This window comes from Pelodiscus sinensis, unplaced genomic scaffold (assembly GCF_049634645.1).
Source record: "Pelodiscus sinensis isolate JC-2024 unplaced genomic scaffold, ASM4963464v1 ctg89, whole genome shotgun sequence".
In the NCBI taxonomy this organism is placed as follows: domain Eukaryota; kingdom Metazoa; phylum Chordata; order Testudines; family Trionychidae; genus Pelodiscus; species Pelodiscus sinensis.
This window is the reverse complement of record NW_027465862.1, coordinates 340946-365595: the sequence shown is the minus strand read 5'-3', so window position 1 is coordinate 365595 and position 24650 is coordinate 340946. Positions and strand designations below refer to the sequence as shown.

At 55.1% G+C, this 24650-nt stretch overlaps 2 protein-coding genes across 5 annotated transcripts in view; one reads left to right on the top strand and one right to left on the bottom strand.

Annotated features, from left to right (window-relative positions):
• Positions 1-2055, bottom strand: part of HADHA (hydroxyacyl-CoA dehydrogenase trifunctional multienzyme complex subunit alpha) — a 32526-nt gene extending 30471 nt beyond the window's left edge. Inside the window, exon 1 of the mRNA XM_075915737.1 lies at positions 1910-2055. Coding sequence (XP_075771852.1) covers positions 1910-1988 — 79 coding nt within the window. The 5' untranslated portion in view covers positions 1989-2055. The remainder of the gene's footprint in view (positions 1-1909) is intronic.
• Positions 2056-2090: 35 nt separating this feature from the next.
• Positions 2091-24355, top strand: HADHB (hydroxyacyl-CoA dehydrogenase trifunctional multienzyme complex subunit beta). Of its 4 annotated transcripts, none has more exons than XM_075915741.1 (16): positions 2091-2217; positions 6122-6196; positions 6553-6591; positions 7782-7878; positions 8927-8971; positions 11952-12051; positions 13741-13828; positions 14632-14819; positions 18931-19111; positions 19647-19768; positions 20926-21005; positions 21089-21136; positions 22127-22214; positions 22571-22645; positions 23132-23296; positions 23992-24355. In XM_075915741.1, the coding sequence occupies exons 2-16, from the start codon at positions 6130-6132 to the stop codon at positions 24025-24027; spliced, it is 1419 nt and encodes a 472-aa protein (XP_075771856.1). In that variant the 5' UTR covers positions 2091-2217; positions 6122-6129; the 3' UTR covers positions 24028-24355. The 4 variants fall into 4 exon arrangements, with proteins under 4 accessions (XP_075771856.1, XP_075771854.1, XP_075771857.1 ...); XM_075915739.1 differs by having other exon boundaries at positions 6550-6591; XM_075915742.1 differs by having other exon boundaries at positions 2159-2297.
• The last annotated feature ends 295 nt before the right edge of the window (positions 24356-24650 follow it).

Sequence of the window (24650 nt, the reverse complement as noted above, 5' to 3'; positions counted from 1 at the left end):
CACCTGTGAGCTGAACAAGGAGCTGCAAGTGGTGCAAGACAGACTTTCAATCGGTGCCTGTTTTACTAGCAGCTGTGGGAATGTGTGCAACAGGGGTGGCCCCAAAACCATGGAACTTTCCTCATATGCGCTGCTCTTGGCCTCAGTTTTTGCCCTGCCACTGCAAGTACTTGCCCATCCCCCCCGCAAAAAAACCACCCCAAAGTTTGCCAAACACTGATTCAGGGGCATGAAGAACAAAAGACTATTCCAGGCAGACTGCTATCAACTCTGAGGAACTGGGGGTCCAACCAACACATACTTTCAAGGGAGGGCACTGTCAGCCAAAGTGAGGGTGTTCAATATTGGTTAATTGAATAGTTGAGTAACCTCATGAATCCTTATCAGTTAGCCGACTATTCTAGAGTCCCTAGGGGGCAGGGCTGGAAGCCAGTGCACTTCAGCCCCACTCCTGAGGAGTCCCCCTGCCACTCTACGTGGGGTGTCGGGGGGAGCCGGTCCACGAGGAGAGCCAGTTTAAAAACCAGCCTGTCGCCCTGTGTTCCTGCCTCTGATACAGAGGCAACAGCGCAGGGTGGCAGCAGCCCCTGCCTGGTGAGGGGAAGGAAATGCGTGTAGTCTATGGCATTAACTTATAAGCTTTTGCTTATCAGATAATCAGTTAATCAACTGCACTATTATATCCCTAGTGCGAATCCTGAAAACAAGGAACTACAGACACCAGGCTAGTGGGCTAGATGGACCTTTGGTCTGACCCAGTACAGCCATTCTTATGTTCTTACCATGGTGTGTACAATCGTGTATCATTCTGACAGTTACAAGTGTAAATTCAGAGGAGAACCCAGCTCTCTAGCTGTGCATTCGCAGAAGGAAACCCTCACCGCAGGAATATGGGGAGCTCAGTGCCTGGGGCACCTCTGCTGAGCAGAAAAAGAAAGGACCAGACGAATGACAACTGCAGGAGAAGGACTGGGTCACTGAATTAAGAGCCCACTTAATTCCACAAACCAACAAACTCTGATCAGATGTCAAATCATTCCTGTGACTTGACTGAAAGCAGTCAGACTAACGGCTTGTCTATACTGCTGTGCTACCAGGCTGTCAGGTCACTGAGCTGTAACTTTCTTGTTCAGGGGTGTGACAAAGCATCTCCCGAGCACAGCAAGTTACAGCGCTGTGAAGTGTGGGTGTAAACAGGCTCCCAGCACTGGGAACTATGCCCCAAGCATAGAGGCTGTTCATCTAGAGCACTGGGAGAGCTCTACGAGCACACTGCCACAGCCACCTTCCCGCATCAAATCCATTAACTGCAAATGATCTCCGCTAGTCACTAACATTCATCACCCGCCCCGGGAAATGAACAGGGAGCAGCAGCACAACCTGAGAGCCCCAGGCCAGGGGTTTGGGGGAGGTGGGATAGCCGCCTGGGGAGAGCTTGTTGCCGCAGCAGGCGTGTGCCGGGAGCCAGGGTGGCTGGGGGCCAGGGTGGCCGGGGCGGCCGGGAGCCAGGGTGGCCGGGGGCCGGGGGGGCCGGGGTGGCCGGGGGGGCCGGGAGCCGGGGGGGCCGGGGCGGCCGGGGATGCTGGGGGCCGGGGGGGCCAGGGTGGCCGGGAGCCGGGGGGGCCGGGAGCCGGGGGAGCCGGGGGGGCCGGGAGCCGGGGGGGCCGGGGGGGCCGGGGTCCGGGAGCCGGGAGCCAGGGCCGCGGCAGAGCCAGAACCCCTGTGACCCGACTGCTGGCGGGCCGGGCTGCTGCGTGTGGCCAGGCCCCGCGCTGAGCTCCCCGGGCTCCTGCTGCCAGCCCCGCCCGGCCGGCGGCCCCAGACAGGCACTCGGCGGGGAGCGCAGCACGGCGAGCCGGGGCGGGGCGGGGCTCGGCAGCGCGCCCCCCCCCCCGGCCCAGCCCCTCACCGAGGCGGCGGGCCGCGCAGTACTTGGCGGCGGCCGTGAAGCGCGTGAGGCTCCCGATCGCGCGCACCGCGGCCGCCATCTTGCTCGGGGAGGTCGAAGCGGCGGCGGGGCGGGTCCTTGAGGCGCGGGGCCTTCGCACCCCCCAGGGCTGCCCGCGGCGCTGCCTGATTGGCTCGCCCAGCCCAGGCGCGGCGCGGGGCGGGCTGCCTTCAGGCACCGGCGAGGGCAGCTACGGCAGGGCCGGCGGGGGCTTTCCTGAGGCAGGCACCGCCCAGGGCAGCGAGCGGGGCCGCCACCGCGTAGCGACGGTAACGGCCGCGGCGCGAGCCCTGCGGGTCCCTGGCGCGTGGCCCCGCCCCGCCCCGCGTGGGGGAGGGGATCGCTGCAGGTGGCTGGAGGGGGAGGCGCTGCCGGGGACGGGGGACTACGTGGGGGGGGGGCTGAAGGAGGCGGGGCCTGGCTGCAGGAGGGGCAGGGCTGTGAGGGGCAGGGGGCTGAAGGAGGCGGGGCCTGGCTGCAGGAGGGGCGGGGCTGTGAGGGGCAGGGGGCTGAAGGAGGCGGGGCCTGGCTGCAGGAGGGGCGGGGCTGTGAGGGGTAGGGGGTTGAAGGAGGCGGGGCCTGGCTGCAGGAGGGGCGGGGCTGTGAGGGGCAGGGGGCTGAAGGAGGCGGGGCCTGGCTGCAGGAGGGGCGGGGCTGTGAGGGGCAGGGGGCTGAAGGAGGCGGGGCCTGGCTGCAGGAGGGGCAGGGCTGTGAGGGGCAGGGGGTTGAAGGAGGCGGGGCCTGGCTGCAGAAGGGGCGGGGCTGTGAGGGGCAGGGGGCTGAAGGAGGCGGGGCCTGGCTGCAGGAGGGGCAGGGCTGTGAGGGGCAGGGGGTTGAAGGAGGCGGGGCCTGGCTGCAGAAGGGGCGGGGCTGTGAGGGGCAGGGGGCTGAAGGAGGCGGGGCCTGGCTGCAGGAGGGGCGGGGCTGTGAGGGGCAGGGGGCTGAAGGAGGCGGGGCCTGGCTGCAGGAGGGGCGGGGCTGTGAGGGGTAGGGGGTTGAAGGAGGCGGGGCCTGGCTGTAGGAGGGGCAGGGCTGTGGGGGGCAGGGGGCTGAAGGAGGCGGGGCCTGGCTGCAGGAGGGGCGGGGCTGTGAGGGGCAGGGGGCTGAAGGAGGCGGGGCCTGGCTGCAGGAGGGGCAGGGCTGTGAGGGGCAGGGGGCTGAAGGAGGCGGGGCCTGGCTGCAGGAGGGGCAGGGCTGTGGGGGGGGCTGAAGGAGGCGGGGCCTGGCTGCAGAAGGGGCAGGGCTGTGAGGGGTAGGGGGCCGAAGGAGGCGGGGCCTGGCTGCAGGAGGGGCGGGGCTGTGAGGGGCAGGGGGCTGAAGGAGGCGGGGCCTGGCTGCAGGAGGGGCGGGGCTGTGAGGGGCAGGGGGCTGAAGGAGGCGGGGCCTGGCTGCAGGAGGGGCGGGGCTGTGAGGGGTAGGGGGTTGAAGGAGGCGGGGCCTGGCTGCAGGAGGGGCGGGGCTGTGAGGGGCAGGGGGCTGAAGGAGGCGGGGCCTGGCTGCAGGAGGGGCGGGGCTGTGAGGGGCAGGGGGCTGAAGGAGGCGGGGCCTGGCTGCAGGAGGGGCGGGGCTGTGAGGGGTAGGGGGCTGAAGGAGGCGGGGCCTGGCTGCAGGAGGGGCAGGGCTGTGAGGGGCAGGGGGCTGAAGGAGGCGGGGCCTGGCTGCAGGAGGGGCAGGGCTGTGAGGGGCAGGGGGCTGAAGGAGGCGGGGCCTGGCTGCAGGAGGGGCGGGGCTGTGAGGGGTAGGGGGTTGAAGGAGGCGGGGCCTGGCTGTAGGAGGGGCAGGGCTGTGAGGGGCAGGGGGCTGAAGGAGGCGGGGCCTGGCTGCAGGAGGGGCAGGGCTGTGAGGGGCAGGGGGCTGAAGGAGGCGGGGCCTGGCTGCAGGAGGGGCAGGGCTGTGGGGGGGGCTGAAGGAGGCGGGGCCTGGCTGCAGAAGGGGCAGGGCTGTGAGGGGTAGGGGGCCGAAGGAGGCGGGGCCTGGCTGCAGGAGGGGCGGGGCTGTGAGGGGCAGGGGGCTGAAGGAGGCGGGGCCTGGCTGCAGGAGGGGCGGGGCTGTGAGGGGCAGGGGGCTGAAGGAGGCGGGGCCTGGCTGCAGGAGGGGCGGGGCTGTGAGGGGTAGGGGGCTGAAGGAGGCGGGGCCTGGCTGCAGGAGGGGCGGGGCTGTGAGGGGCAGGGGGCCGAAGGAGGCGGGGCCTGGCTGCAGAAGGGGCGGGGCTGTGAGGGGTAGGGGGCTGAAGGAGGCGGGGCCTGGCTGCAGAAGGGGCGGGGCTGTGAGGGGTAGGGGGCTGAAGGAGGCGGGGCCTGGCTGCAGAAGGGGCGGGGCTGTGAGGGGTAGGGGGCTGAAGGAGGCGGGGCCTGGCTGTAGGAGGGGCAGGGCTGTGAGGGGCAGGGGGCTGAAGGAGGCGGGGCCTGGCTGTAGGAGGGGCGGGGCTGTGAGGGGTAGGGGGCTGAAGGAGGCGGGGCCTGGCTGTAGGAGGGGCGGGGCTGTGAGGGGTAGGGGGCTGAAGGAGGCGGGGCCTGGCTACAGAAGGGGCGGGGCTGTGAGGGGTAGGGGGCTGAAGGAGGCGGGGCCTGGCTGCAGGAGGGGTAGGGCTGTGAGGGGCTGAAGGAGGTGGGGCCTGGCTGCAGGAGGGGTAGGGCTGCTGGGGGCTGAAGGAGGCGGGGCCTGGCTGTAGGAGGGGCAGGGCTGTGAGGGGCAGAGGGTTGAAGGAGGCGGGACCTGGCTGCAGGAGGGGTAGGGCTGTGAGGGGCAGAGGGCTGAAGGAGGTGGGGCCTAGCTGCAGGAGGGGCAGAGGGTTAAAGGAGGCGGGACCTGGCTGCAGGAGGGGCAGGGCTGTGGGGGGGGCTGAAGGAGGCGGGGCCTGGCTGCAGAAGGGGCAGGGCTGTGAGGGGTAGGGGGCTGAAGGAGGCGGGCCTGGCTGCAGGAGGGGTAGGGCTGTGAGCGGCAGAGGGGTGAAGGAGGTGGGGCCTGGCTGCAGGAGGGGTAGGGCTGTGAGGGGTAGAGGGCTGAAGGAGGTGGGGCCTGGCAGTAGGAGGGGTGGAGCTCTGAGAGGCAGGGGGCTGAAGGAGGCGGGGCCTGGCTGCAGGAGGGGTAGGGCTGTGAGGGGCTGAAGGAGGTGGGGCCTGGCTGCAGGAGGGGTAGGGCTGCTGGGGGCTGAAGGAGGCGGGGCCTGGCTGTAGGAGGGGCAGCGCTGTGAGGGGCAGAGGGTTGAAGGAGGCGGGACCTGGCTGCAGGAGGGGCAGGGCTGTGGGGGGGCTGAAGGAGGCGGGGCCTGGCTGCAGGAGGGGTAGGGCTGTGAGGGGCTGAAGGAGGTGGGGCCTGGCTGCAGGAGGGGTAGGGCTGCTGGGGGCTGAAGGAGGCGGGGCCTGGCTGTAGGAGGGGCAGGGCTGTGAGGGGCAGAGGGTTGAAGGAGGCGGGACCTGGCTGCAGGAGGGGCAGGGCTGTGGGGGGGCTGAAGGAGGCGGGGCCTGGCTGTAGGAGTGGTAGGGCTGTGAGGGGCAGAGGGCTGAAGGAGGTGGGGCCTAGCTGCAGGAGGGGCAGAGGGTTGAAGGAGGCGGGACCTGGCTGCAGGAGGGGCAGGGCTGTGGGGGGGCTGAATGAGGCGGGGCCTGGCTGCAGGAGAGGTGAGCCTAGGGGCTGTAAGGGGCTGGGTGAAGCTGTGGGCAGGGGTGGCCTGTGCTCTCACCCTGGAGCTGATCCCCAGGAGGGCTCAGGGGGCAGAGATCCCTGCTGGCCCAGGCACTTGCATCTATTGAATCCCGGGGTGGTTCCCCAGGTCGGCTGGCGCCTGTGGTGGGTGACTGATCGGGACAGAGATGAGCTTGAGTAAAGGCTGGGTGCCAGCAGGAACAACCCCACAGCAAGTTCCAGCTGTTGTGGCGTCTGTGGGGGGGCATTTTAAAATGTGTCTGTCCAGGACCCCTTGGAACATACTGAACAGCCCTGATCCTAGAAGAGGAATGAGTCACTATTTACTTGTATTAGTCAGGCCTAAAGCTCCAGTGTTAGGCACAGCTCAAACACCACAAAAAGTCCCTCCCCCAGTGGATACTGGGTTGACCTTGATGGGTCTTCTCTATCTCCATTGCCTTTGGCTGCATGTGGACTGGCTAGCTTGCCCATTCTGAAACCTCTGAACAAGTTAATTGCTGTCCTTCCTCTCCTGCACTATTCTAGATTTCAAAATGACTTCCATGTTGAGCCGTGCTATCAGACGCCTCCCTGCTACCTCTGCGTGGGCTTTCAGATTCTGTAAGTGTTGTTCTTGTTAAAAAATTAAGTCAATGCCATGTAAAAGAACGCTGTCATTTTGCTGTTTTTAAAAAAGAGGTTAGAAGTAGATTCATGGGTGCCACCGGCACCCAAGTCTCCTTGCCATTTTATGATTTTTATGACCACTTTTCCTGTTTTAAAGTGTTTTTTTCCTTGTTGCTGTGCAAAACTCCACAAACTGGCTATACGCAATGCATACAACATTTTTTTCTGTATGTGCAGTTTCCATAGGTTACTTGTCTACATTTTTCTTACTATTATTACACATTTTTAAGTATTATAGGCAACTTTTTTGTTCAGTAGTTGTTCTGACTCTGTGTTTTGTGTTTTAGCAGCAAGACCCTTCAGTTGCTCGCCTCTGTCCCAAGCCACAGGTAAAGTGAATGCACTAAAACTTCAATGCTAGGTGCCTCCTCATACCTAGCCCAGGCTGTAATATAACAGGTTGGTCTGGGTACCACTGAGAGTGACAAAGCAGGGTGAATTGCTCAAAACCAAGGCTACTTACAGGCCGAGACTGGGGTCCTTCCCTATAAGGCACCAAACCAGTCACACAGAGCACTTCAGCTGCCACTCTGGCCAGTAAGAAGCCCCATGAGCAAACCCCCTTAGACACATCAGTATTCCCTGTGCCACAACCAGACCCACACTTTATACTGGCGAGAGGTTATAAAACCCAATCTCAGCAACTCCGAACACGTTCTCCAAGTCCCAAAGAACCAGTCACAGTCCCCAGTCAGTTTATACCTCGGCTTTTACCCAAAAGAGCCTGCTATGCCAATCCCTTAGAATCTAAAAATCTAAAGGTTTATTAATTAAAAAAAAAAAAGGTTGATAGTGAGATTAAGGAGAATACATTTCAGACATCGATCACCAAGTTTTTGATGCAGGCTCTTAGCAGAGATGTAACAAACTGCCAGCTTAAAAGTCCCGAGTGCATCCTGTGTCAGGATAGGTCAGCAAATAGTTCCTGGCCCTCTCTTCATAGCAAAGGTGCTTCTGGAATCAGGAGCAGGATTGAAGACAAGATGGAGGCGCCCTCATGGTATTTTTATAATCTTTTCCTGGATGCTGGTGCCTCCCAAAATGTGCTGATCACATGACCCACAAACCAGTTTCTTTCCTCAGGCAAGGGGCCATTGTGTGCTCCTCAGGTGTCAGTTGTCGACACTCTGTGCAGTATCTAGACAGTGCTTGGTCCTGCCACGAGGGCAGGGGACTGGACTTGATGACCTCTGGAGGTCCCTTCCATCTATAGCAGTGTTTCTTAAACTTTTTAAGACCGAGAAACACCAAACAATTTTTTTATGAGGCACACCAAGGATTTTTTGGGGGGGAGGGGGGAAGTTGTTGAGGGGACAAAAAAGGTTGCCTGCCCCTTTAAGAGTGGCCATTTTGAACTCTGTTGTTCTCCGCGGCACACCTGTGTGCCAGGAAACACAGTTTAAGAAACACTGATCTGTAGTGTTCTTTGATTCTAGTAGTATTTATTTTGTAAATAAAATCTTGCTCCAGACTTGCTCAGATTCTAGTCAGTAGCTGTTTACATATTCTCTTCAAACAGTCCAGCCCAAAAGTAAGAAAACCTTAGCCAAAAATGGTGTGAAGAATATCGTGGTGGTGGACGGGGTCCGCATTCCATTTTTGCAATCTGGCACCTCGTAAGTATGAAAAAAAATCACACCCCTTTGCTTTGGTTAATTGTGTGGAAAGATACAGGTAGAATCTGAACGGAAGCCGTTGGGCTTGGTATAGTTGTACCTCTCTAGCTGCACTCACTTTGCTCTGTGCCTGATGTGTGCTTGCTCGCTGTCCTGACATTGTAGATACTCTTACGCATAAGAGGAAAATGTAACCAATGGAATAGCTGCAAGGAGCTAAACAACTTGTTTTTCTGATTGTCCCTGGGTTTCTAGATTTGGTGGTTTGTTCTGGTCCCTTCCTTGGGTTGTGTTTGTAGTCTTGACAAGATTGTGGGTTTCTGTTACACAGGTAGAACTATCTGCGAGCCCTGCTACATATTAGAAGCATGAAGGAGTTGGGCATTCTAGAGTTATGTGATTTCCCCAGGAGTTAGAATACATATCTTGTGACTCCAGTGTCTCGTCAGGGGTTAGACTCGCCTAAAAGATTGCAATCAACTAAGGCTGCAGCTGCGACCATGTGGTACCTTATATACAGCAGTGGTGAGCTAGGGCTTCCTCTCTTTCTTCTTTGTATTCTTTGCCTTCCAGTGATAACAGAGAAAATCGCGTGTATATTGGGCTGGGTTGGGAGGTTAGATTTTCCAGGCTTGACATAGAGCCACTGTACATAGCAACATGCAGCCCAACAGATATGTCTTTAGATGCCATTCATGTGACTACACCTATGATTGAAAACTGGGTTCAAGACCCAGGCACAGTCCGGTCGTCCTGGCAGGAGTAAATGACATCATATGATTTTGTTAGAAACCTGTTACTTAATGCCTTCAACGTCATAGCTGAATCGGGACCGTTTCTAATACTTCCCTAGAGTTGAGACTGCTGCTGCTGTATCTTGTTTCAGTGACTGTAGGCTGGTTCCCCTCATGTGGATATTTTGGTCTCCACAAAGAAGGCTGTGAAATGCCCATGTTTAAGTGTAGACGCTCCATGACTGCTCATTGGATGCCATACTCTGTTCTATTAATGCGCGCTCTGAATGAGTTCACTCTGTCTTACCTTCCAGATACGCAGACCTGATGCCGCATGACTTGGGTAGAGCCTCGCTGCAGTGAGTAAACAAGAACTACGTGGAAGAGGAGCTTAGAAAACCAGCCTGCACAGGGGTTTTGTGCTGGGGAGTTGACCTAGTGCTGGGAGCCAGGGTTCCTAGGCTGTATTCCCTGCCTTATCATGCAGCTTGTGTGACCAAGGGCAAGTCATTTCACCTTTCTGCCTCACCTGTCACCTTCATACCAAATGGTGATGCTGCTGAATGCTTGTGAAGCATTTTGAGAGCCTTGGACGGAAAGCACTGCCCGGATGCACATCAGGGACGTATCTGTCCTCCTCCTGGCCAGCTCTGCTTCAGACGATCTGCTGTTGAATGTGTTTGGTGCTGGGTGATACAGTGAGCTCTGAGCAAACTGGGAGAGTGAGGGAGACCAGGGAAAGCTACCTTACTGCTGTGTTTCATCGCTCTTCTCTCTGGTGCCTTCTCCAGTCTGCAGTGTGGCAGCTGTGTGGGAAGGGAGGGATTTGAATGGGGAAAGCTGGGGTCCTGACAGGTTGGTTTGAGAGGTCATTCCATGCTTGCTTCTGGGACAGTGTGGAAGAAGATGTGAAGGCAGGAGTTTGGGGTGGGTTTCATGGCTGGCATTGTTGATGAGCCGTGGGGGCATCCAAGCCAAGCAGTTGAGATGTGACATGAAGGCTGGGTTGGAGTCGAGCAAAGCTTTGGCTGTGAGGTTGATGCCGTAGGCGAGGGGGAGCCGAGAAGGGATTCCAAGAGGAGTCAGTCTGATTGGCGGCCTGCAAACAGTGCACTTTGTAGTCGTGGGCTGCGTGCTGGTGTTACGTGATGTGCGCTGGGGCCTTGGCTCTGGTCAGGGCATTGACAGCTGCCATAGAGACCCCTGCCTGCATCACATTGACTCTTACATTGTACTGGATGGTTTGAGGAAGTCAGAACTCAAATTTATGTTTGTGCAACAGAGTGAGAAGGTGGATAGGGCTGTTTGTCAGAGACCCTGGAGCATTTGTATACGTATTTTCCATGGAACATAAGAGCGGCCAGACTGAGTCAGACCAACAGCCCATCCAGCCCAGTGTCCTGTCTGCCCACAGTGGCCAGTGCCAGGTGCCCCAGAGGGAGGGAACACAACAGGGAATCATCTCGTGATCCCTCCCCTGTCCCCCACCTCCAGACAAACAGAGGCTAGGGACACCATTCCTACCCAGCCTGGCTAATAGCCATTGATGGACCTAACCTCTATGAATATATCCAGTTCTTTTTTGAACCCTGTTCTAGCCTTTACCACATCCTCTGGCGAGGAGTTCCACAGGTTGGCTATGTGCTGAGTGAAGAAAAAATTTCTTTTATTTATTTTAAACCTGCTGCTTATTCATTTCATTGGGTGACCTCTAGTTCTTATATTGTGGGAATAAGCTAATAACTTTTCCTTATTCCCTTTTTCCACCAGTCATGATTTTATAGACCTCTCTCATATCCCCCCTTAATCTCCTCTTTTCTAAGATGAGAAGTGCCAGTCTTCTTAATCTCTCTTCATATGGAGCCCGTTCCAAACCCCTAATCATTTTTGTTGCCCTTTTCTGAACCTTTTCTAATGCCATATATCTTTTTTAAGCTAAGGCAACCACATCTGTACACAGTATTCAAGCTGTGGCCGTACCATGGTTTTATATTGAGGCAATAAGGTATTTTCTGTCTTATTCGCTATCCCTTTTTTAATGACTCCTAACTTCTATTTGCTTTTTTCACTGCCGCTGTACCCTGAGTGGATGGTTTCAGAGAACTATCCACAGTGACTCTGAGCTCTCTCTTGAGTAGTTGTAGGCAAATTAGTCCCCATCCTATTGTATGTATAGTTGGGACTATTGTTTCCAAAGTGCATTACTTTACATTTATCCACATTCAATTTCATTTGCCATTTTGTTGCCCAATCACTCAGTTTGGTGAGATCTTTTAGAAGCTCTTCACAGTCTGCTTTGGTCTTAACTACCTTGAGCAGTTTGGTGTGATCTGCAAATTTTGCCACCTCACTGTTTAACCTTTGTCTGATCATTTATGAATAAGTTGAATAGGATTGGTCTCAGGACAGACCCTGGGGGGACCCCACTAGTTACCTCTCTCCACTATGAAAACTGACCCTTTATTCCTACCTTTTGTTTCCTGTCTTTTAACCAGTTATCAATCCACAAAAGGACCTTCCCTCTTATCCCATGACAACTTACTTTACTTAAGAGCCTTTGATGAGGAACCTCGTGAAAGGCTTTTCGGAAATTTAAGTACACTATATCTACTGGATCCCCCTTGTCCACATATTTGTTGATCCCCTCAAAGAACTCTAGTAGATTAGTACGGCAGGATTTCCCTTTACAGAAACCATGTTGACTTCCCCCAACAAATTATATTCATCCATGTGTTTGTGATATATGAAGAATGGAAATATGAAAAAAGCGCTGCTTGTCTTCTGCAGAAGCAGTAGATGTTCAAAAGCTATGGGGCAGGCTGGCTTGACATCTGTCTCCCCCTTCTTGCCTCTGTTTTTGACTTGAGCTTCCCCAGGATGAGGGAGAGAGGTAGTAACCACATGTGCATTGGAGGGGACAGTGGCTTTATTGAAGTAGAGGTGGAGTTTCCTTTAATCAGAGCTCTTTCTGCAGGCAGCCTCCTCCCTGAATAGGAAAGTACGCTTGCTGTTTGTCCCTGTTCTGCAGGCTAGCCGGGCCCATCAACTGTAGTGGGGGAAAGGGACAGCTGCCCCGGGGCTCGGTGATTCAAAAGGGCCTGGGGTTCCTGGCTACCACTGTTGTTACTGCAGCCGCCAGAGCCCTGTGCGGTGTGCTCCTGGAGGGCTGCCTGGGGGAGGCTAACCCCGCCCCTTTTGCCTGAGGCCCCGCCCCTTCTGGGAGCACAGCATCGGCTGCCCTAGGCCTTGCCCAGGCTAGCTTTTGAAATTGGGTGCCTAGGGGCTGGCAAGGTAGCACTTCCTTTGTTGATGCTGATTTTCTTGTCTGACTTCTCTCAGAGGGCTGCTGAACCGGACCAGCGTTCCGAAGGATGTTGTGGATTACATTATTTTTGGCACAGTTATCCAGGAGGTGAAAACAAGCAATGTTGCTAGAGAGGTGGGTTAAATGAAGCAGGTAATTCTCCAAAGCTTGTTTAAACATCTAACCGGAGAGAACTAATCCTTCTGAAAGAATCAGCTCATCACACTTCTGTGTGCATTGGCAAAGAAAGCCATTGATGCTTCGTTGCGCAGCAAGTAATTGAACGGCACTCCCATTCCGTTAAATCTGCCCTTTGACAGATCATTCTAGTTCTCTGCACTGTGCAGTCCCTCCTACCAGAAAAGCAGGACCCTGTTAAGGCACGATTGATCGTCCTGCTTGAACTGTCCACTTGTGATCAAGCTCTGCTTTGCCAGAAATACTTAACCCTGCAGTATTTTGTAAAAAGTCAAGCAGGGCAGCATTTGAGTGCTGGGGGCAGATACAAAGAGAGAAGTGACTACACTTTGTCCCCTTTTATGCAGAAGTCTTTCTGTGAAGCCATCTGCATAACATTAGACCTGATTCTGTTCTGATCAGTCTAGGCTCTGACCCCTCAGCTGGCCTGCTGCGCAGCAGCCAGCAACATTCCCTCCAAAAGCAACCCACCGAAAACACGTTTCATAATTTCTCCTAAATGCACGTGTTATTACAGCGGTTGTTTTCCTATGTCCAAGTGTTTTCCTTGAACTCCCCTGTCAACTGAGACTGGTTTAATTTTAACTTCCAAAGAAGTTGTGAACTTTCAACTAGTTGGCCATGTGTCAGTGAAGGCGTGTCATCTCGTGGCAGCACGCGGTCCAGAGTATTATCCTTTTGGGCCTCAGGCCTCCACTGTGGACTCTGCTAAAGCTTGTGGGCATTCCATTGTAAATCCTTACATCAGGAAAGCTTGATCAGCAGCAAACATTTATTGTTTAGTTCTATGCAAATTGCAGCTTGTCCTCTACTGCGGAGTGTTCAGATTAGCCAACACAGTGGCCTCCGCTTCCTTGCCTCTGATAGAGGATGGGGTGAAGAAAAGGTCTATGAAGTTTTGGAACTGTGGGCAGTGTTGCACAGCAGGGATTTGTCCGTTCGCTAGGGGCTGATGATGTTGCCCACGTGGTTTGATAAAGAGGCAGGCAGCAGACCAGCTCTCGGCTTGCAACAGGAGGAGGATTCCTCCTAGTGAGTGCGTGCCGAGTGCCTTACCTCAGCTGCGTAGGTGGGAACTTGACCCGTTCGTAGCTTAGCCTGCAGAGATGCCTGCCGTTTCATGTTCCAAGTAGGGATGTCAACAAGTAGTTGACAAGCCAGGGTTTATCTTCTAATCAGTTAATCTTGTCGGCTACTCACATCCCCCCCCCCTCGCTGCCTCTGTATCGGAGGGGGAAGCATCTTGCGGAACAGCCTCTGTCTGCGTGGCGCTTGGACCCCCATGGACAGGGGCTGCTGCCACCCTGCACTGCTGCCTCTGTATCAGAGGCAGCAGCGTGGGGGGCAAGCAGCTGGTGTGCATGGGGAGCTCATTTTTAAATGGACTCCCCTCGCGGACCAGCTCCCTTCTGCCTCTGATACAGGGGGCCCCCAAGAGTGGGGCCCAGAGAGTACTGGTTGCCAGCCCCACCCCCAGGGACTATCAAATAGTTGTGTAACCACAAAGATTTCATGCAGTTACTCGACTATCTGGTTAAGCGATAGCTAGCATCCCTATTTCCAGGAGTGAGGGCTGCGAGGTAGAACTGGTGCGGGCATTTAATCATTATTTTGTGTTTCCCATAGGCTGCCTTGGGAGCTGGCTTCTCTGATAAGACCCCAGCCCACACAGTCACTATGGCTTGCATCTCGTCAAACCAAGCTATGACCACAGGTATGTTGGCTGAAGGAAGAGGCAATAGGTCAGAAGCTGGCATTGGTAGCCTCTCCGCTGTCCTACCTGCACGTCTTGCTGAGCACGCTTGCGTGTCTGGAGGGGGGCTAGAAAGGGAGCAGGGCGGCTATGGAGCCACTGCTTCAGTCACACTTCGCAGAGCTTGCTTTTCCTGGAGTGTTCCAGGTCTGCGGGAGCCAGGCCATCAGCTGCATTCAGGGGCAGTCGCCACTCAGATTCAGAATTGCCCTAAAAACCTGCAAGTGAAAGGCTCGAACTTGACCAAGTTGCAGCCTTTCCTGGTGACCGAGCAAAACCTGAAGCGCTAGGTTTCTGCCCCAAGTTATTTGAGGGAGATTGTCGCCTCGATTCCTTCCATGAAAACTGGGATGTAGAAGCAAAATTACAGAGGGCTGGAGAGTTCTACTTCAAATACAGGTGATGTCAAAGCCACACAAACAAGTTTTGAACTTGATTGAAATGAAACGTGTCAGTAGTCTAAAACAAAGGGGCTTGGGGGGGTTCATTTTGTGACTTTTTTTGAACTTTTGGCACTTTGTCCCATATCGGGACAGCTTTTTTTTAAAATCTCAATCTTTCATTGGGAGGAAAATCTATTTGCTGACCAACTGTACAAAAAAGCAAAATGTTCTCCTTGAGAACATTAGAGAGGTTTCTTTTGGTTGCATCTGCTCCTGAGAAGTTCTTGATTAGTTGTTGCTTCTCCTCAGCAAGTGAAAGTACTTCAGCCTTTTTTAAAGCTGTCCACCCACACTTCTGATCTTCTGCATCGCTTTCTGTAGGAGTTGGTCTGATTGCATCTGGCCAGTGTGACGTGGTGGTAGCTGGCGGCGTGGAGCTAATGTCGGATGTGCCCATTCGTCACAGTAGGAAGATGAGGAAGACTCTGCTCTCCCTTAACAGGGCCAAGACCTTGGCACAGAGACTGGCACTGATTACTAAAATCCGTCCTGATTACTTTGCCCCAGAGGTAATTCTCCTTTCCATCTCTCAGTAGAAGGGTTTCGGTCCGTTTTCCTGTGTATGTAGTTTACCATTTGATAACTGCTTGTAAAATAACATGGTTTAGGGCTGTGGTTCTCAACTGGTGATCCATGGTGACTTTTTTGGTGGTCCACAGAAACAATGTTCAAAGTGTCATGGCGTGAGCAGGCGCCGCTGTTAGGCTGTTCTATGCCGTGTTCACAAGCACGCGGCGCGTCATCCGTAGTGTCACCTAGGACGCAACCGCATTGTGTTGCCAGTAACTTCCGTCCGAGGCTCTGAGCATCAGTGTAGCTGCTGCCGTCATGCTGAACGGTTGCTGTGGCGTTCATCCTGTGCTACAAGTGCTGGAGGTGGTCCACAAAAATTTTTTGATTGGCCTGGTGGTCCATGGACTGAAACGAGTTGAGAACCACTGGTTTAGGGGGAAAGGAATTTAATTTTGCCCCCATGGAGAATTCAACATGGTGATGGATAACTTGAGATGCAGACTATGGGTCTTCTGTACCATGCTGCCTGTCTGGGTTTAGGCCACCAGCTGCTTTGAACGGTTCATGACTTTGCACACTCCCCTACCCCCAGATCTTGGTTGGCTGGGGGACAGGGGAGCAGCAGGGCATCTTAGATCCAAGCGTTTGTGGGACAAAATAAATTGTTCTCCAGGCTAGTAGTACCACATCAGGTGCACTTTCAACTCATTGAATACGGAGGAGGACATTCCCCTCCCACTGTTATTGGGATTGCGCTCTCATTTCACTGATGCCTCTTACATACACCGTCCATTTCTTCTCCAGGAGCCAAATCCTGAGAGACAGTGAAAGCTTTCGTGGGCGTAGGTGAGAATGAGCAGCCTGTCCATTTAGAGAGACTAAGAGTCCTGTGGCACCTTAGAGACTAACTGAAGTGTAGGAGCATAAGCTTTCGTGGGCAAAGACCCACTTCGTCAGATGCAAGTGGGTCTTTGCCCACGAAAGCTTATGCTCCTACACTTCAGTTAGTCTATAAGGTGCCACAGGACTCCTCGCTGCTTTTGCAGATTCAGACTAACACGGCTACCCCTCTGATACTTGACATTGAGAGAGAGGCTCCATTTCACGCTGTACAGGGAACCCCGGCCACCTGCTCCCTCGGCCCCAGGAAAGGCGACTTGTGAAGTGGTGGAAATGGGTAGGAAAAGGGTTTTCTTCGCTGTGAACGATTTGATGACTCCTGGCGTTCTGGCCGGCCGTGCATATACACTGTGGAGAAAGGGTCCTTTCTCTTCGCTCCTGGTACCAGTGCAGAGACCCCCAGAGGCCAGCTGGGAGATGAGACCTAGAGCAGAGGTTCCCAGCCTGTGAGCCATGGACCCCTGGTGGTCCACGGCGGTACTGCAGTGGATCTGTGGAACGTTTAAAAATAAGGATTAGGACCGCAGTGGCAAGCCCAGTCCTTTCTTTTTCTTTTTCTTGTTTCCCTCTTTTCTCATTTTCTGTTTTCCTCTTTTCTTCTGTCTCTCTTTTCTATTTGGCCGTTTTCATTTTTCTTTTTTTTTCTCTTTTTCTGTCTTTGCGCTCTCTCTCTCTCTCTCTCTCTCTCTCTTTTTTCTGCCATGAGGAGGGGGGAGAGCCTTGAAATGTTAATAGGTTGAAAAGGGCTCTATGTGCTCAAAGGTTGGGCGCTAGTGGCCTAGTTTTAAATGCTCTAGACTCCCAAGTGGAAATAGAGCTAAGCCCCTTCATTGTCAGTCACACTGGTTTTTACCAAAGAATTCCTGGGTTTTACAAAAAGCATTGTTCCCTCTGCTGTGCTATCATTGGGATCTATGAGAAAAGGCCTTGTTTGATGAGGAAAGTGCAGTGCATTGCAGAGACGTCTGTACTGCGATAACACACTGGCCTGTGTGCCTGTGGAAGTAAGGCTGTGGATTAGCCTAGCCCAGGGTTCTCAGACGTCGTTGCACCACAACCCTCTTGTGACACAATTACTGCTTGACCCCAAGGGGGGGCTGAAGCCTGAGCCTGCCCGGGCCCCACTGTCCCTAGTGAGGGGCCAAAGCTCAAAGGCGTCAGCCCTGGGCAGAGGGTCTGTAATCTGAGCCCTGCCACCCAGGGCTGAAGCCAACCCTGATGGCCCCATTCAAAGGGGTCTTGACCAGTCAGTGTCCCCTCACAGGTGATGAATCTGCCCCGCCCAGTCAGTCAACCCTCAGCCTCTGACCGGGCAGGCTGATTAATCACCGGGGCAGCTTAGAGGGAATGCTGGTGCTGACTGCAGTGTGAGAAGCACTGGTCTACAAGATGCACAGCAACAGGTGTGAACTCAAGTGCTGAGGTGTGTGCACATGTGCATGAACTGATGGATCTCATGGCCAGCTGTTGGCAGATATTGGTTCAAGGGTTTGACACATTACTAAGGGAAGAAAAAGAAAATCAGCATCACAAGGAAATGTTCAGAGTCTCAAGTTTACAAGAGTAAACTGTTTAAGTGAAAAGTTTTTTATTTGGGATTTAGATTTAAATTCCAGCATGGCATTGTGTTTTGAGTCCTGTTCTAGTTCTGCAGTAGGCCACATGGATGAACAATCATAGAATAATAGGACTGGAAGGGACCTCGAGAGGTCATCGAGTCCAGCCCCCCGCCCTCAAGGCAGGACCAAGCTCCGTCTAAGACATCTGTCAGGGATGGTGATCTAACCTGTTCTTAAATATCTCCAGAGAGGGAGATTCCACCACTTCCCTTGGCAATTTATTCCAATATTTGACCACCCTGACAGTTAGGAATTTTTTCCTAATGTCCAATCTAAACCTCCCCTGCTGCACTTTAAGCCCATTACTCCTTGTCCTGTCCTCAGAAACCAAGAGGAACAAATTTTCTCCTTCCTCCTTGTGACACCCTTTTAGATATTTGAAAACCGCTCTCATGTCCCCCCTTAATCTTCTTTTTTCCAAACTAAACAAGCCCAGTTCATGAAGCCTGGCTTCATAGGTCATGTTCTCTAGGCCTTTAATCATTCTTGTCGCTCTTCTCTGTACCCTTTCCAATTTCTCCACATCTTTCTTGAAATGTGGCGCCCAGAACTGGACACAGTACTCCAGCTGAGGCCTAACTAGTGCAGAGTAGAGCGGCAGAATGACTTCACGAGTTTTGCTTACAACACACCTGTTGATACAACCTAGAATCATATTTGCTTTTTTTGCAACAGCATCACACTGTTGACTCATATTCAACTTGTGGTCCACTATGACCCCTAGATCCCTTTCCGCCATGCTCCTTCCTAGACAGTCGCTTCCCATCTTGTATGTATGGAACTGATTGTTCCTTCCTAAGTGGAGCACTTTGCATTTCTCTTTATTAAACCTCATCCTGTTTACCTCTGACCATTTCTCTAACTTGCTAAGGTCATTTTGAAGCAATTCAAAGCATTAACCCACGGAATACTTTTTTTCCCATCCATCCACCAAAAATCCCCTGATATTTACCCAGAAAATTATTAATAATTGGGGGTTTTTCACCTATTTGCTTTTGGGTAATAAACACTGATAAATTCGTGGGAAAAATTAAATAAACTAAAATAAAAACCAAAAATGAAGAGCCCTGAAAATAGCTCATCCAGTTACATAGGAGTCTAGGCTCACACATATCTGGATGAAGCTGTTCTCCATCTTCTCAAGGGAGAGGAGGATAAACCCTAAATTAGGGATGACTTGAATTTGGCCCCCTGGGGAGTATACCACTTCTGATGGAGGCTGCAGGCCCCAGCATGCATTGCTGGCCTCTCTTCATTTTGGGGCCTCTAGTGGCTCTGCTTGGAAGCTCCATCGTAAATTGCAAGGGCAGATGCAACTTGGGAGCAGCCATCAAGGCCTGGCAAGTGGCCAGCAGGGCTCTTACCCGGTTCAAGTTTAGGCTTTCCTGTGCTGCCCTCTGTGGTTCAGAAGTGGCTCTGCTCCTAGTGGATCTTAGGGTGAGCGTTATTTGCATAAAGCCAAGAACAGCTGTTTTACAAAGGGAATTCACGCGTGTGAGACGTAACCCGCTGCGAGGTTCCAAGACGTAGTGTTGCTGGCTGCCCATGCCCACTGGAAGAGATGGTATTGATGTGTGCTCTCCTCTAGCTCCCAGCCGTGGCAGAGTTCTCCACCAGCGAGAGCATGGGGCACTCAGCAGACCGCTTGGCTGCTGCCTTTGCCATCTCCCGTGTGGAACAAGATGAGTACGCCCTGCGTTCCCACACTCTGGCCAGAAAAGCCCAGGATGAGGGGCTGCTCACTGACGTGGTACCCTTCAAAGTGCCAGGTAAGCACCGACCCCGAACCGACCCGCTGCCTTTGTCAAGGAAGGGGTCAGAGCTGATCACCCGCGCTGCTCGGCACACTCCGGCTCCTCAGCACGGGCTGTGCATTGAAAGCCTTCGGGTGCAGCCCAGTTCTGCGCAGGGAGGTAGGCACGTGTCTTCGCAAAGCCTGTGATCTGCCCTTGATGCCCCCTCCTCCAGATCCCGCCTGGTGATTGTTGCCTTAGTGCAGGCGCTCACAGGAGGGAGATCTCCCTGCTCTTTGTTTGAAAGGCTTCAGCAATGCTCTCTCCCGCCAGGGGAAACAAGCCCAGTGCCAGTGGGCAGAGGCACGTGGCAGCTGTGCTCTTTGCAAGCTTGTTCAGAAGATCCGTTGCAAAGAATCTGGATGTTTTCAGTACTTGAGACTGTTCCCTTAATACTAACCTGTTTGGGCGAGGTGCTTCCCTTCTCCCGGCACGCCTCTCGCCGTGGAAACAGAACTCTCTCTTGGGTTCTTCTCCGCCCAGTGACTGTCGCTGTGCATGCTCTTTTCAGGCAAAGATACAGTTCTCAAAGACAATGGAGTCCGTCCGTCCTCAATGGAGCAGATGGGTAAACTGAAAGCTGCTTTTGTCAAGCCTTATGGGACTGTGACAGCTGCCAACTCTTCCTTTCTGGTAAGGTGCTGCCATCCCTGTGGGTAGCTGCTCCGTTCTGTGACTGGATTACTGTGCCTCTTCCATAAAGCCATTGCTTCAAGTTGCAAAATGGCCCTTGCGTTTTAAACGTAGCAAAATAAAAACCAAGGGTTAGCTGTGCACTTGAGGCTGCTTTGCCTGCTGGCTTCATTATCGTTGCCCTCCAAGAGGACAGGGGAGACTGCCCATTACACCCCCAGTTCCCAGTGACTTGGAATGAAGTTGGGTGCCCACCTGCCCCTTATGCCTTTGAAAGTCTCCCCGAATGCCCAAGGGATGTGTCGTGCAGCGCAGAGCAGAGGCTGGGGTGGGCAGTAAGCGGCTCGTGGGCCAGGTGTGATTCCCCGGGGTAGCCCCTGGCGGGCACGGCCACTCACAGCTCCTGTTGGCCGCAGTTTGCCGTTCGCAGCCAATGGGAGCTGCGGGAAGGGCCACCTGGCTTAGACCCCCCCCAATGCGGGAAGGGCCCACTCCTGGCTTAGACCCTGTTCACATCTTGCAGTAACTGCTCTTCGTGTGCCTGGAGTTCCTGGGCACCTCCTGCAGTATCCGCGCCTCTAGGGCTGACTCCATCGCAGAGTGTTGGTGTAGAAGGGCCACTGCACGCAGCAGAGCTGTAGGCTAACTTGAGAAGGCGTTCTCCTCTAAGACAGCATGAAATCAGTGCTGTAAAATACTAGCTAAACAATCCCAGTGCTAATGGCACTCTTCCCCCCTCCCCCCCAAATTCACAGACCAGCCTTTCTGGCAGAAACGCTGTTACTAAACAGCCACATCTGTGTATGCTATGGCTGTCCAACAACCTTTCTGATTGGCCAGCCCACCCACAGGCCATAGCGTCCATCTGTATTTTACCTAGTTCTGTGTCCCAAGGGATGAGGCTTTTGCCAGTGTTCTTGGGCATAGATCTGTCCCTCAGCCTAGTGGCTTACAAGCGGACAAGAGTAACGTGCAATGTAACTTTTGGGCGGATGGCTACTGATCAGTTCAGAGAGCAGCGTTGGTATTCGTACTGTCCTGCGTTCTGTTTGCACTACAGTTGGGCTCCTACTCAGCTGGGGCCCTGTGCAAAGACGTAGCTCCGCGGTGAGCGTGCCGGGAGCAGTTTCCTGACTGAGTTTGACTGGCTGTTTCAGACGGATGGGGCCTCGGCAGTTCTGGTCATGTCTGAGGAGAAGGCTCTGGCCATGGGCTACAAACCAAAGGCCTACCTGAGGTAGGAGCCTCTCTCGCTGCCTTCTGACAGCTGCTCTGGCTTTTGCTTTCTGCTCGGCTGCTAACGGTGCTTTTCTTGTGCAGGGATTTCGTGTACGTGTCCCAGGACCCCAAGGACCAGCTCCTGCTTGGGTAGGTGACTTACGGCCGGCATTGCTGGGCACTCTCGGTTCCTAGCACAGGCGCCTTCGCTTGCTGTAGCACATGTGAGCGCTGAGTTGGGAGCTTCGCAGCCAGGCAGAAACTTGGCCCTGCCCCAGAGAGCTGAGAGAATCTGAGTACAAGACGTAATGCAGCCAGTGGAGGTGGCTGCCGGGAGGGAACCGCTGAGCTGGGGGTTACAGCCGCAGTGGGACTCGGGCACGTGCATGTCATGGGGTGTCTGGCTGGACGCATGGGGTCATGGACACGTGGCAGGATGAAGCTGCATTTTCCACGTAACCAGTCAAGACAGGATGGCATTTGCGCTGGGATACGTTGCCTCGGGAGGCTGTGGAATCGCCATCGCAGGAGATTTTTGGGAGCAGGTTCGGCAGAGCAGGGGTTCTCAGCCTTTTTCTTCCTGAGCTGTCCCCTGCATGCTAGAAAATCTCCCCGCCCAGCTTGTCACAGGAGCTGGTTTTGTGTGTGTAAAGAGCAGGCTGGAGTTTGGGGTAGCAAGCAGGGCAGTTGCTGTGGGCCCCAGGGCTCCCCACAAAGTTCCCCAGGCTTCTGCTGCAGGTCTGGGTGGTGGGGCTCACAGCTGCAGCCCCTGCTTGAGACCCACTGGCCTAGCTAATACTCAGGCCTGCCGGGAGAGCAGGGACTGGACTGGACTAGACGAACTCCTGGGGTCCCACCCAGTCCATGACTCCGAAGAGCTGCTGTTAGAGTCCGACTCCAGAGCCGGAGAGATTGCGTGTGGTCAAAATCCACCTCCTTAGATTTGGCGTCTGGACTTGCCAGCACGCACACGCAGCCAGAAGGGGTCCGTTCGCTTTAGAAATGTGGCTAGTCTGAGGCGGGCTGACTCTTGGGGGTGTCGGTGTAGCGGGGGAGAGGCTGAGCAGGTGTTTGCACTCATTTCGAGAGGAGAAGGGTGCGCAGGGGGCTGAGCTCACTTGTGCTTGTCTGACTCTTTAGCCCGACCTATGGGACTCCGAAAGTGCTGGAGAGGGCTGGTCTCACGCTGGCTGATATCGACGTGTTTGAATTTCACGAAGCTTTCGCTGTGAGTATCTGCGCAGGAGCCTGCTGGCAGGCCTGGGGCCTTCTGCTTAAGGAGTCTCGTTTGGTTTCAGGCCAGGAGCGCAGAGAGCTCTGTTCCTACTTGGCGTCCTTCCTTGGCTGTGGGATTGTATGTATGCACCTGCTGATTGGACACGTTACCAGCTGCTTTGTGCTGATGTGCTTCTCAAAGGTGTCCTCTCACTGTGGGACGAGGCGCATGCAAATAAGATTCCTCGGAGCCCTTGTACCAGCTGTGTTGACCCTTCTATTGACCTAGTTTGAGGAAACTAAGGTGCCCTGACTTGTGAGTACCCTGCATGTACTGCCTTCTGAATCTGCGCCTTCCCCTCCTTCTAGGGGCAGATTTTGGCTAACCTGAAAGCGATGGATTCAGATTGGTTTGCACAGAACTACATGGGCAGGAAGTCTAAGGTAAGGGCACGCTCAAGAAGGAGTTTTAAGGTCCGTGTTGCTTTTGTCATTTTAATTTCTTGCTGTAAAAATCTGCCCAAACAGCCTGGAGTTGTAGGCTCGTGTTGTGTTCAGATCAGAGAGGAATACACGGGCTCCTAACAACCAGTACTTTGGTTCGGTCCTGCCTACGCTGTAGCTACTCAGACAGGGCCTCTGGCATGTGAGCGCAGAGAGAAGGCAAAGCCCCAGAGCTGTGTGGCTAATGTTCCTCTGGACAAACCTCAAAACCACTGTCATGTAGCAGCCAAACGGCAGGAGATGGCATCCCATCACCATAGGGCCTCCCATGCCTGCTTGCGCTCCGTGAGCCCCAGGGCACATGCCAGCAGGGAGACTAGCTGGCCTAGTGGTGTCTCAGTCCATGGGCTCCATGTTGCCATGTGCTCCTTTGCGTGCGGAGTGGGGCAGAGCTTAGCACACCTGTCCCTTTGGTTTTTGGTGCAGGTGGGAGCCCCGCCTCTGGAGAAGTTCAATACCTGGGGTGGCTCCCTGTCTCTGGGCCACCCCTTTGGCGCCACCGGCTGCCGGCTAGTGATGACTGCGGCTCACCGGCTGAAGAAGGAAGGAGGGCAGTACGGCCTGGTCGCTGCCTGTGCTGCGGGAGGGCAGGTAATGCTGCCAGGCTTGCTGGCATTGGGCCTCTGCTGAGAAGGGCGGGAGGTCCTGAGGGTCCCGGCAAGCTGCGTGCTGTGGGTGCCGTTCCAGGAAGCTGGGCTAAGGAGCCAGCCGGCCTTGCTTGTGCAGCGGGGCAGTGCGGTCCGAGAGCGACTTTCTGGTGGTCAGGGCTGCCTGTCGCCGAGGCTTTCGTACGCAAGGTGGGGTGATTCCCAGCCCCTGCTCTGCTCAGCTGCAGCGTGGCTGGGGTCCTGAGGCGCCTCCTGGCGTCTGTCTGAGAACCTCAGAAGGCAGAATCCCACTGCTTTGCAGTGGCCCTTGGCAGCCCCTTGGGAGGCGGCTGGCAGAGCAGTGGAGGGGAGCGGCCGGGGATTGGGTTACTCTGTCACTGGAGAGGCCTCCGAGCTGCCCTAGCCCCGCCGACCCACTCGAGAGAGGCTGGCTGAGGCTGCAAAAGCTGCACGATCATACCGGTCTGGCTGAGGAGGTCGCCGGAGCGCTTTCTAGTCCCGTCCCGAGAGCCTGCCTTGCCCTCTGCTCAGGAATGGCCCCGCGGTGCCTGGAGCTGAGCTGACTCCGGAGTCACCCCTTCCTGTTCTGCCACGTGAGCGAAGCGCGTCTGTTGGCTGGTGGGTCCGCGTGGCCGGGCTCTCGGGCGCCCATAACCGTGCTCTGCTTCTCCCTTGCAGGGCCATGCCATGATTGTGGAACTGTACCCCCAGTAACAGCAGAGGAGCAGCTCCGGGGGGCGCCGGGCCCATGCACTAAGAACGTTTCTGTGACCCTTTCACAAAGGCATCCCGTGGCCTTGGTAAATACCTTCTTGTTGCCCTGCCAGTGATCTGGAACCAGTGAATGCTCTGTGGAATACACATCATGCCGGTAACCTGGCCCGGCGGCCCCCTGCACTCACCCCAAGCACAGAACTGCCAGGCTCTCGGCGTGCGCCGCCTCAGCGGAGTTCCAGCGCTAGTGCTCAGGAAGGGGGCTGGGGAGTCTGACCCGCTTTGGGACGGAGCTGTAACTGCCTTAATAAACAGAGATTAGATTGAAGATGGATGGGGGAGGGGGGTTTCTTCGCTTGATGACTCTCACTTACAGGGATGTAAAAGGTTAACCAGTGAGCCTTACTGGTACCCAGCAGGGGCTGGAGCAGCTCCCTGCCTGCCCAGGTCAGGGGGCTGATTCAGCCCCACAGGAACAGCCCCGGCCACACGCCACAGGTTACACGCTGACTCTGGGGAGCCAGCTGCAGAGTCTGCAATGAAGCCTCCTTCCTAGGCTCCTGCAGAGACTTTGCTGTGGGCCCTGCGGGGTAAAGCTCCTTTGCATTTCTACGCAGAGCTGC

Coding starts and splice junctions, on each gene's coding strand:
- HADHB (XM_075915739.1), top strand. CDS start 6,130: ATGACTTCCATGTTGAGCCGTGCTATCAGACGCCTCCCTGCTACCTCT. Junction 12,052..13,740: donor CAAGCAATGTTGCTAGAGAG/GTGGGTTAAATG, acceptor TGTTTCCCATAG/GCTGCCTTGGGAGCTGGCTT. Junction 13,829..14,631: donor AAACCAAGCTATGACCACAG/GTATGTTGGCTG, acceptor CGCTTTCTGTAG/GAGTTGGTCTGATTGCATCT.